This window comes from Tachysurus vachellii, chromosome 18 (genome assembly GCF_030014155.1).
Source record: "Tachysurus vachellii isolate PV-2020 chromosome 18, HZAU_Pvac_v1, whole genome shotgun sequence".
Lineage (NCBI taxonomy): Eukaryota > Metazoa > Chordata > Actinopteri > Siluriformes > Bagridae > Tachysurus > Tachysurus vachellii.
Window position 1 is genome coordinate 15900864 of NC_083477.1, and position 12089 is coordinate 15912952.

The following is a 12089-nucleotide window of genomic DNA, read 5'->3' on the forward strand; positions in this document are numbered from 1 at the left end:
ATTCGGGGCATACAATTCTTTTGTAGATTTTTAAACTAACACGGCATGATTACTACTATCACCCGTCGAAAGCAGTGCAGTAGGTGCGACTTTATCAACATACAGAATTATATCTACCGGCCATTTTATTTTGCACCTGTACACCTTGCTCACTGATGAAATTATCCAGTCAGCCAATCATGTGGCAGCAGCACAATGCATAAAATCGTGCAGATACAGGTCAAGCGCTTCAGTTTAAACATCCGAATTTGGAAAAAAATGTGATTTCAGCGACTTTGACTGTTGTTTGGTTGTTGGTTCCAGATGGGTTGGTATAAATAGTTTAGAAACTGCTGATCTCCTGGGATTTTCCAACTATACGGTCTCTAGAAAGTACACTGAAGTGTACAAAACAACAAAAACATCCAGTGATTTTTTTCCAAATCTGTTAAGCAAAAAAAAAAAATCTTAAAATGCACATAATTTGCGGTACATGAGCTAAAACAGCAGAATATTACATCAGTTTCACTCCTCGTAGCCAAAAACAGGAATCTGTTGAAGTCAGGAAGTTGAAGATTGTTAAATATGTTGCCTGATATAAGGGTGGACTCAGCACTTAAGTAATCTTAAGCACCCAGAAGCCAAAGACCCCATAATAGTGCAAATTCTATAATAATTGATGTTAAACAACATTTGGTGAAATTTGAAATATTTAGGTTAAAATAAGTAAATGATTGATATTGTGGTTATTTCAGCAGTTTCAATGCAAGCCCCTTCCCCCAACCTTGTCTTATGTTGTAATAGATTTGTTTTGGGCCCCAAATTACTATATCTGCATCTCAGGCTGGTGATATGGCTGGTTTAATGATGTGGGGAAAGGTTTCATTGTAAATCATTTACAAACTCTGCATCAATCTGCAAAATCTGAGCATTGTTCACCACATTGATTCCTTTATGACATCCATTTACACATCTTCCAGCATAATAATGTCACAAAGTAGCTATGATACCATGAATATCACAATGAGTTGTGTATTTTCATGATCTTCAGTCACCAGACCTGATTCCAACAAAGTACATACAGTATGGGATTACAGTTGACGCATCTGCAGAAGCTCATATGTACATGGACCGTAATCTGGAAATCAAGGTTTCATCACTTTGTGGAATCCATGCTAGTATAATAAAGCACCTGTACCTAATAAAGCACATTATTTCAGGTTCAGATAAAAATGTTTTGCATTAAAATGCAAAATACTCCTGCCGTTTTTTGGCTTTCATTTCTCCAAAACTTTACAGAACGCAGTGAAACAGTTGTCAGGCTGCACACAAGGCGCTGTTTTTGTCCACTAATGGCATCTAGTGGACGTTCGAAAGCTCAGCTTTTATTCAATTATGAACACCTTTAGAAGGAAAGTATTCCAGAAAAATATGATCGTAGTTCTTTAGGAACTATTTATTATGAATGGATCTAAGAGAGTTTACAGTATGGTAAATTTAAGCAAGAAAGACTCGGTTGTATCTATGTTGAGAAATATGTTCTTCCTAATAAATTATTTGCAGTGCAAGACAAAGAAATGAAGAATAAGGTAAGGTTACTATCAGAAAAATACCGAAAAGTTGAAATCAGATTTTATATAATGGGATATAAATGTTAATGCATTTGGTGCAGTGAAATGTACATATAGGCAATGTGTAAACCATATTAAGTAGAAATTCTGCGATGTATATCTTTACACAACACAGTCTAATGTAGATTGCGTACACTGACAGGTGAACAGGTTGGCTGTGGAGATTAAAAAAATAATAATCTGCTTTGTGATTGGTGGACAAATTTGCCCTAATTTGCTTTTCACGTGCAGCAGCTCAGGGTCTCAGCAGCACGTTGTTTGAGAGCAGCAATTCCAATTGTACTACTTATTTTTTTAGGAACTGAAAGAAAAATGACGATTAAATTAATCCGAGACCATGGGCAGCATTATAGACCTCGAATGTCCTGTCTGAAGAAGGTACGTGTACATTCACACACTAGCAGCTTTTTTTGTTGCTGTTACAAAACATTGTTTTTATTGTTATTAATATTCATTTGTTTTAATTGACATTTTTTGAGCATGATGCAATCAGTATAAGATTATAAATCTGTTGTTATGCACGTTATGCTGTGGACACTATGTGCTCCCAAACTACTCAAATAGACCTTTTATTGACCAACTAAATAACAGCTCTGTTACTGAGATTATGTGGTTGTGTTTGATAAGCGAAAATATGTCACGCTTAATGTACAAATGTGGTTTAATATGGAGAGGGATATTGTGTGCTACTTGTGAGACCCATTCAGACATGACACACAAACATATAGTTCAGCAAAAAAAAAAAAACATTTTTTTGACAAAAATCTCTCTCTGCTAAACAGACTGCAATCACATCGTTTCCTCATAGTTTATACCATTATTAAGTACTAACACTAAATGATGTTGTTGTAATTAGTGCTTGAATTTTAAACACTCAAGTAGCCGCCAAACTTACCAAAAACTTACAGAATATTTTTGCTTAGAATATATTGACCGTGCATCAACATTGAACCTTATTCTTCTCCAAATAATGCGATATTTCCAATATAAAATTACATAACGTGAATATATACAAATTACACAACTATAGTATTATGCTGGGGTAGATGAGGCATTTAAAAAATTGCTCGATTGTTATATTAGGCAGTATTTGATCTGCATGGGAGATACTGCAAGTATTTAGAGGCACTGACCCCTTCCCAGAACCACCAATACAACTAAATCTAATCCCCTTTTGTCAACAAATATAAACGTAAAGAGAAATGGATACACTACAGTAGGTGTATTTTTTTCCCCTGATTTTCTGTCTAATTTAGTCCTGGCCCTATCATACACAAGCTACCAAACACATGAAGGTAGCCAACCATATCTTTTCAAACCACCAGTTCAGCACTAGGGCATGACAGGAATGGCATAAAACACTAAAGATGATGTGCTTTACATACATGGAACATCTTTCAAATCACAAACATTAGCACAATATATTTCAATATATATATAATTGAATATATAATAGTTGTCATTGATAAGGGTAAACTAGTCAGCTGTAACCATGAAGCAAATTTATTTAACTTTTATTGTATACTTGGACCTTAAGAGGAACCCTTAAAATTCTGTGTAGAACACTTCAACATTGTTTTCCTGTCAGAAAGTGTGATAACAGACCTTTTAACAAACTATAAGAAACCTTAACTACACAAAGAAGCATTGGAAAAGATTTTTTTCAATACTTGTAGCTAAATTTATATGTCAATTATAATTAATCTATATTGCACACACAAGAATACTGATACTGAATATGAGCTGTGGCTAAGGTACGAACATGCACGCAGAGAGCCGTAATTATTAGCCGATGTTGTTAACACTATTGTAGTTTCAAACTAGCTATCATACATATAAGCATTCTTGGAACATCACACGTCCAGTCAAGTTACTGGCCCTCAATCAAACTGAAAAGCAATCTCTATATGTCTTTAGAAACACTATTTAGGCTTTTGTATCAATACATCTTTATTATCATGGAAAAATTTGACTGATACCTTAGAATATGCTTTTGAAATCTGCATGGTTCCTTATATCAGATTCACAAATGCACTGTGATCCAGTCTGTGCATTTATAGACCTGTTAGTACTGAGCATGCACTATCTTGTTTATCCTTTCACAGATCGAAGCCTTGGTGCTGGCAATGCAGGACTCAAAATCTGGGGTAAAATCATCTGAGCAGAAATTGAACACCACTTCCATTCCTCATGTCATCGCAGGTAAGCTGAAGAAAGTATATAATTCTTTCTTTCTTACACTATTGACTTTCTTTTTAGCTCTGTAAATTCTAATTTCCTCTTTATTTGCATTTTTGACTGCAAATATAAAGACATTTACATTCTTACTATTACGGTTACTTTAGTACTTAAAATTCAGTACACATGTATGTCAGACATTATGTTATGTTAGTGGGAGGGGGGAGTGGAAGGACCTGGGGATGTGGGATCTGGAGGGGTGGGGGTGGGTTCATAGATCTGTGGTGCTTGGGGCAGAAAAGGGAAGGTGGGGCAGGTTCAGGAGTGAGTTCAGCTTCCTGACAGCCTGATGAACGAAGCTTTTCTTCAATCTGTTGGTCCTGAAGATCCATCCATCCAGCCATCCAGCCATCCATCCATCCATCCATCCAGCCATCCATCCATCCCCCTCCCTGTGAATCACTGGTTCTGCAAGTGAAGTTAATATAAAGCACGGCTAATCAGGTTTGGCTAAACATGGCAACTGTCAGTCAAATGAAGTGTGTCTGCTGATTTGTAACTCTAAAGTTGTCCTTTAATCTACATTAACAGTACAGATAATCCTCTCACTAAACCTCCAAGCATCTGCATGCCTTGCTTTTATATTATACATTTATACTACTATTCATTTGTTCTTTGAGATATATATATATACAGTTGAGGCCAAAATTATTAGCCCCCTTATGAAATTAGACAAAACTCTTGATTTCTCCATGGAAATGACCATTAACAACAAGTGTTTTATAGTGTATTTGTTTCCAAAATAACAAAGACAAAATCTCCACTAAGTTTGATTAGGATATTTAATTGAAATAGTGAGTTGAAACAAGAAAGGGCAAAAATGAAATGTCCAAAATTATTAGCCCCCGGTCATTAATAGTCAATAGTGAACCCTTTCTGAGCCACAACTGACAACAACCTCTTAGAGTAGTTCTTTACTAGGTTGGCACAGGTTTCCTGAGGGATTTTAGCCCATTCTTCCATTGCAAATTGCTCCAGCTGGTCCAAATTACATGGCTTCCGAGCATGGACATTGACTTTGAGCACTCACCACAAATTCTCAATAGGATTGAGGTCTGGGCTCTGTGCGGGCCACTCCAGGACCTTGGTTTTGGTATCCTTCAGGAACTGTTGGACCAATTTCGATGTATGCTTTGGGTCATTGTCTTGTTGGAAGACCCAGCGTTGACCCAGCGTCGAAGGCTAGACTACGAGCAGATTTCTGCATATTATCCCTCAAAATGTCAACATAATTTTCTTTTTTCATGATGCCATGCACCCGAACAAGGCTCCTTGTGCCTGAAGCTGCAAAACAGCCCCACAGCATGATGCTGTCACCACCATGTTTAACAGTGGGAACTGTGTTCTTAGAGTTGAAGGCCTCACCCTTTCTTCACCAAACATAAGCAACATCCATGTGCCCAAACAGTTCCAGTTTAGTCTCATCAGACCAAAGCACAGACTCCCAAAACTCATCTTTACCTTTCAAATGTTCACGGGCAAACCTCAGTCTAGCTGTGATGTGCCGCTGTTTGAGTAAAGGGGTTCTTCTGGGACGATGGCCCTGAAGCCCACCACGATGAAGAGCCCTCACAACTGTGTTCCTTGAAACATCAACTCCAGAAGAGGCCAGGTCAGCAACAATCATCTTGGCAGATGTCCGGGGCATCTTGCTGATATCTCTGACTATTTTCCTCTCCAGGGTTCTTGAAATCTTGCGCTTACGACCACGCCCAGGTTTGTTTCTTACAGAATTTGTCTCCTTGTACTTGGCAATGATGCAACGTACGGCGGTTCTAGACACTGTGAAACGCTTGGAAATGGCAGTATAACCTTCCCCCTTATCATGAGTCTCCACTATCTTCTTTCTGAGCTCAAGACTGATTTCCTTTGTCTTTGGCATGGTGAGTAAAAATAGTCTCTCCCAATAATGTGTTCAAGTGCCCTGTTCCTTGGAGTCCTTTAATGCTGATTGAATGCCCAGGTGTTGTTAGGAAGCCAATTGACTGCACAGGTGTGGTTTGAAAACTGATTGATTAATTTGGTGTGTTTTGAAAGCTGATTGATTAATTGGGTGTGTTTTGAAAGCAAATATTCACAAGGGGCTAATATTTTTGACCACCCCATTTTCACTATATTTGATTATAAAGCAAGCCTATAAATGTATTTTATATTTCAAAATGTACCAAAAGCTACTAAATAGCACTGGCGAATGTTTGATTATATCAAGTTTTATCAATGCTACAAAAATTGGAAAGATCTTTAGGAAAATGTTCCAAAATTCCTGGGGGGCTAATAATATAATAAAATAAAATAAAAATAGATAGATAGATAGATAGATAGATAGATAGATAGATAGATAGATAGATAGATAGATAGATAGATAGATAGATAGATAGATAGATAGATAGATAGATAGATAGATAGATAGATAGATAGATAGATAGATAGATAGATAGATAGATAGATAGATAGATAGATACAGTGCTGTGAAAGTGTTTGCCCGTTTAATATGTCACTTTAATATTTCAGATCATCAAACAAATTTAAATAGTAGTCAAAATAAACACAACATGCAGTTTTTAAATTAAGGTTTTTATTATTAAGGGAAGTCCAAACCTACAGTACATGGTCCTGTGTGAAAAAGTGCTTGCCCCCTAAACCTAATAACTGGTTGGGCCACCCTTAGCAGCAAGAACTGCAATCAAGCATTTGCAATAACTTGCAATGAGTCTGTTACAGCGCTGTGGAAGAATTTTGGTCCACTCAACTTTACAGAATTGTTGTAATTCAGCCACATTGAAGGGTTTTTGAGCATGAACCGCCTTTTTAAGGTCATGCCGCAACATCTCAATAGGATTCAGGTCAGAACTTTGACTAGGCCACTCCAAAGTCTTCATTTTGTTTTTCTTCAGCCATTCAGAGGTGGACTTGCTGGTGTGTTTTGGATCATTGTCCTTCTGCAGAACCCAAGTTTGCTTCAGCTTGAGGTCACGAACAGATGGCCACACATTGTCATTCAGGATTTTTTGGTAGACAGCAGAATTCATGGTTCCATTTATCACAGCAATTCTTCTGGGTCCTGAAGCAGCAAAACAGCCCCAGACCATCAGACTAACACCACCATCTTTTACTGTTGGTATGATGTTCTTTTTCTAAAATGCAGCGTTACTTTTGCGCAGATATATTGGGAAACAAACCTTCAAAAAAGTTCAACTTTTGTCTCGTCAGTCCACAGAAGTCTTTTTGCTCAGCAACAGTTTTTGTCTTGGAACTCTGCCATGCAGGCCATTATTGCCAACTCTCTTTCTTATGGTGGAGTCATGGACACTGACCTTAACTGAGGCAAGTGAGGCCTGCAGTTCGTTTGGATTTTTTTCTTTGAATTTTGTTAAATGTGAGCCAAAATCATCACAATTAAAAGAACCAAAAACTTAAACTACTCCAGTTTGTGTGTACTGAATTTATATAATACACAAGTTTCACTATTTCAGTTGAATTATTGAAATAAATGAACTTTTTCACAACATTTTAATTTATTGAGATGCACCTGTATACAGTATATATTCTCCTATTGCAATTTTCTACCATAGTTTCCATATATAATATATAAAATACATAAATATATAAAAACAGAACAAATATGGCATATATGTGTGTATATATACACACACACATATATGGCATATTTGTTCTGTTTTTACATTTAATAATCTAATGAATTATTATGAATTAATGCATTGATTAACCATCCCCTCCCTCTCTAAAACTCTCTCTCGGCTAATTGTCATCTCTAAATGTTCTGTAATGTGAATGAGAGTGTGTGTGATTGTACCTTGTGATAGACCGCCACCTCGTCCAGGTTGTCTTGTGCCCTGAGTCCCCTGAGATCAGGCTTCAGGCTCCCTTTAAATCTGTGTATGATAAATGTATGTTTTATATAAATATATGTTTTTGCATGTGTGTCTGTATCACAGGACAGGACATTCTTGCATGGATTGCCAGTCATATGAAGGTTGATAATCAAGGTAATTAGTTATCCATTGAGTATCAGCATGTGCTTGCATCTGTATCTTCACCACACTTTGGTTTATAACTATTTTTCTTAGAGGCACGGACAATTGGCACCATGTTAGTTGCTTTTGGCTTCATCTACCCATTACAAGACCACAAAAGACTCATCCTCAAGCCAGATGCCAGTCTCTATCGCTTTCAGGTATAATTTGGGATCAGATACTGTTGTTGTTTTTTTAGATGCAGCTATGATACCAATTCGCTAACTCCCATCAGAATTGCTGCTCAAGTCTCAGTAATTACAGTTTTTATATGACGTTAACGATTACTGCCATAAATACAGAACTTTGTGCTAATGCTAATTTGCAGTATGGTTTATCTCAGTCACCTTCTAAAGGTGCCCTACCACACAAAACCGTTTTTACTTGTATTTTTTGATATGTGTTAGGTCCATATGTGTTTGTGTTATGTCGGGAATGTGAAAATGAACTGATACCTCCCCTGTCAGCTCTAGCCACTTCAGGTCAATTTGACGTGCTCAGTGTGACGTGGAATTGATCGAGCTCATTACTATTCATGAGCTCTCCCACTTGAGACCGCGCCCCCAGAATTCGTGTAGCTCAGTGAGTTTCCTATACAGCAAGGATGGCTGAACGTCAACGGGCTTGTGAAGAAGCCATTCTGTCGCAATTCCTGGTGATTGTAAACAAAGTTCCTCTAGCCTAGGCTACTTATTGCGCTGGGTGAATGAATAGTCATGCTCTCATATCCTAGCGGTTAGCCAATCGGAGCCAAGCAGCATAGATCATTGAATATTAAAGAGAACTGGCGCAAATCGAGCTGAGTCTTCCTGCAGGCTTTCTATACCACACTAGAATGGCTTGAAACAAGGTAACCAAGGCATTTTTTCCACAAAAAATGTTACAGAGTCCATGGTAAACTTCAGACATTACCAGAAAAGTAATGAAATACGTGTGGCAGGGCACCTCTAAATATCCAGTTTTAACAAGAAGCAGCATTGTGTAGAACTAATGATGAAACCAAATTTGTTTGTCCATGTTTTTGCTAGCATGTCTATGGGATTTAACGTTTTTATTAACATTCATCTAATAGTAGTGCACTTGGTTTTGATACATACTACCGTATGGTGCTTAACCTCCAGGTATATGATATCATCTTTAGTTGTATATATTTTCCCAGTTTTACACTGAATCTTTTAATACAAATGATTCTTAAATTTTTACACTCGTAGACACCGTACTTCTGGCCTGTGCAGAAATGGAAGGAAGAAGACACTGATTATGGTATTTTAAACAAATTATATTATGGAATTAATAGATTTTCCTATGTGGCCCTTAACACACCCAGTTTTACCGCAGCCTTCAAACAATCTAGGAAACGCATATTACATATAAGAAACAACCCACAAAGAGGAATGATGTTAACTGGCAATAATTATCAACAGGATGGTGTGATGCAGCTCTTTTGTCAATTAAGTCAGTTAATTTCTCATCACAGCATGTCCTGAAATGTGTATATTTCTTTTAGAACACAGCAACGTACTAGTCCTAACCATCTGTATTTTATAGAATGACACAAGAGAAGCTGATAGTTAATGAACCTGTAGTAGATGTGAAATGGTGCTGAAGGTTCTAGGCGTTATTATATATATTTCATTTTTGGCTGAACTCTGTCTTCAAAGCTGATCAAAACAGTGGCACATTAGTTTTACTAAAAAATTATTGTATTGTTCTGATCCTATGCTGTGCTGTTTCTTGTGCTATAATCCAGTAGAAGTTTTTTTTTTATCCCATTGCATAGGTGAATAGATGGTAGATTGATTTATAGAAATGAATTGATTTTAAGAGTTTGCACACAGTTAAATTTCCTGTCTTGTTTTCACTAAAGCAATTTATCTGGTGAAGAGAAACATGCGAAAGAAGGGGACGCTTGAAAACTACGAACAGGTTCTGCTTTCTCTACACAAAGCATCTACACACACAATGCCACACAATATCCTGTTTTTTTGAGAAAAAGCAATAACAGCAGTTTGTTAATGCAATAAACAGGAGAACTACAACAAGCTTCACAAATGGCTTCACCACAAATGGGATTTTATAGTGATGCAAGCCAAAGAGCAATTCAGGTCAGTTTTCACACTGAACAATATGAAGAATTTAGTTAAAACATTTAAATTATACCAAACTAGAATATACAATACATTATGCTAACTAGGTAAGTTTTTGCTAATTTTTCAAGTTTACTTACTTGCTAGTTTGGCTGTCGCTTGCTTTTTTTCACTTTGTTAGCATTCATTCAGAAGGTTAGATAAAATTGTGCACAATAAATTTCATATTCTAGGTTTCTCAGGAACAAATGAATGCACTAAAGCATAGCAGTGTTGAAAAGTGGGGTCAGATGACCAACTGTCTTGTAATCGCAACAGTTGCTCTACCTTAGCCCTGCTACATTACATTAAAAAGAGATTCAATTCCTGTGAAGAACACATTATGCACTTAATTTACTTGCTACAAAGAAAAACCTAAACTTTTATTAGAAAGTAACCATGTGTTTAGCTTCCCAGTAATGGTTTGCTTTACTTTTTTTGCAGTGTTGGGAAGGAAAGGGACAAAGCAGATCGGGTTGTGTATGATTGTCAGGAAAGGGCCTACTGGATCGTACACAGACCTCCAGTGAGTATATTTTTGTGTCTGTTGACTATCTGTTGTTTTCTGTTATCTAGTGTATTGAATTTTAATCACCGTTCAAAAGAATTAGCAAATCCGTTTTCAAAGTTGGGTCTGTGAAGTAAAGATGCACTAAATCTGTTATATTTGTTATCATTTTGTTTGGGTTCTTGCAGTTATTGCTATGATTGTCCTAAATAACTTTGTCCCAGAATTGGTTCAGAAGCTTGTTGCTCTTCATGTGGCTTTTTGTTTAGGTGTGTTCTCTAACAAACTCTGGGGCCTTCCAGGAAGTGGTGTATTTATATTGTGGTTATATGACACTTTGAACACACACGCACACACACAGACACATACACACACGTCAACTCAGTTTAACTAATTATGTGACTGATGGCAGTGTTTGCACCTGAATGGATTTAAGGGTTTTACACTTTTTTCTTTGTAAATGATTTTGCAAACTATATATATTTTTTTCCTCCACAAAAATATTATTGGTTATTTATGAATCTTCATGATTTGTCTTTTCAATTAATTCTGTTTTACTTTCAGCACTATAAAATGTAAAACTTTTATAAGGCAGGGTATTATTTAATAAAACATATTTCTAAGTAAATCCTGAAGATATACTACATACAGTGTGTGTATATATAGGAGTTTTATGAAGGGGTTACTATTAAGTGTATCTCTCTATCTTCACAGCCTCAAACTCACAGTGCCATGGACTACGGCATGGATCGGCTTATTGATCCCAACAACGAAGAGGTGAAAGGTGAGAATGCATCAGCAGATTAACGATCCCTTACTGTTTTGATGCACCCTCATCTTCTTCCTGTCACAGTTGTCCTCAGTTAAACCCCTGTCACATTAATAGGAGCTGTTCTGTACTTTATCAGCTCTAGTGACGTGTATTGGCCTGAATTCATCTCAACTAGATGCTGGAAATGTAGCTACAAGACAGCACTTCCTATAGTGGCATCTGAGTGTAGACTTTAATGCTAAGAGGCCTAAGAACATTAGATCAGCTTAGCTGTGTTTCTTGGGCCTTAGTACTGCAATGGCAAAGGATGGTTTTTGCTAGTGTATTTAAGAGGATTTCTGGTTCCTGGTCTTGCAAAGCAAACCCCCATCCATTCTCTATATAGTGTGTAATGATTTTTATACAATTTATGAAATAGAACATACAACTCATGAATAGAAAAATTAAGAATCCCCTAGATTAAATTAAATAAAATCCCCTAAATTAAATGAAATTAAATTCCCCTTTTAACTATAACTCATGTCTGCCTGTCTTTCAAATTCTTGAATTATTAAAATAGTCTCCTGTTAAGTATTGAATAATTAAATGTACTAGTAAAGATGTTATTACATTAAATTAAAAATGACTTAACAGCAGAAATTATGTGACAGTTTGCCCAAACCTAAAGCTAAGCTCCACACACTAACATGGCTTCCCTGCTCTTAAAGTCAGATGCTCAAAATAACCTCTGCTAATGATACTTTAAGCAGATTAAATAGTTTGCTGGACTCTGCTAACAGTTAATTAGCACAAAAGACCAAG

General features: G+C 36.7%; 1 protein-coding gene across 3 annotated transcripts in view; it reads left to right on the forward strand.

Moving 5' to 3' along the window:
- The window catches only part of rgs9a (regulator of G protein signaling 9a), a 30294-nt gene that overhangs the window by 10220 nt on the left and 7985 nt on the right, over positions 1-12089 (forward strand). For 2 of the 3 annotated variants that reach the window (XM_060891845.1, XM_060891846.1), the window contains exons 2-10: positions 1909-1988; positions 3716-3812; positions 7805-7855; positions 7937-8043; positions 9094-9145; positions 9750-9808; positions 9911-9987; positions 10453-10534; positions 11231-11293. In XM_060891845.1, the coding sequence (XP_060747828.1) occupies positions 1909-1988; positions 3716-3812; positions 7805-7855; positions 7937-8043; positions 9094-9145; positions 9750-9808; positions 9911-9987; positions 10453-10534; positions 11231-11293 (668 nt within the window). Of the gene's footprint in view, positions 1-1908; positions 1989-3715; positions 3813-7804; positions 7856-7936; positions 8044-9093; positions 9146-9749; positions 9809-9910; positions 9988-10452; positions 10535-11230; positions 11294-12089 lie in introns of those variants that run through there. The other variant, XM_060891847.1, reaches the window with a different exon arrangement.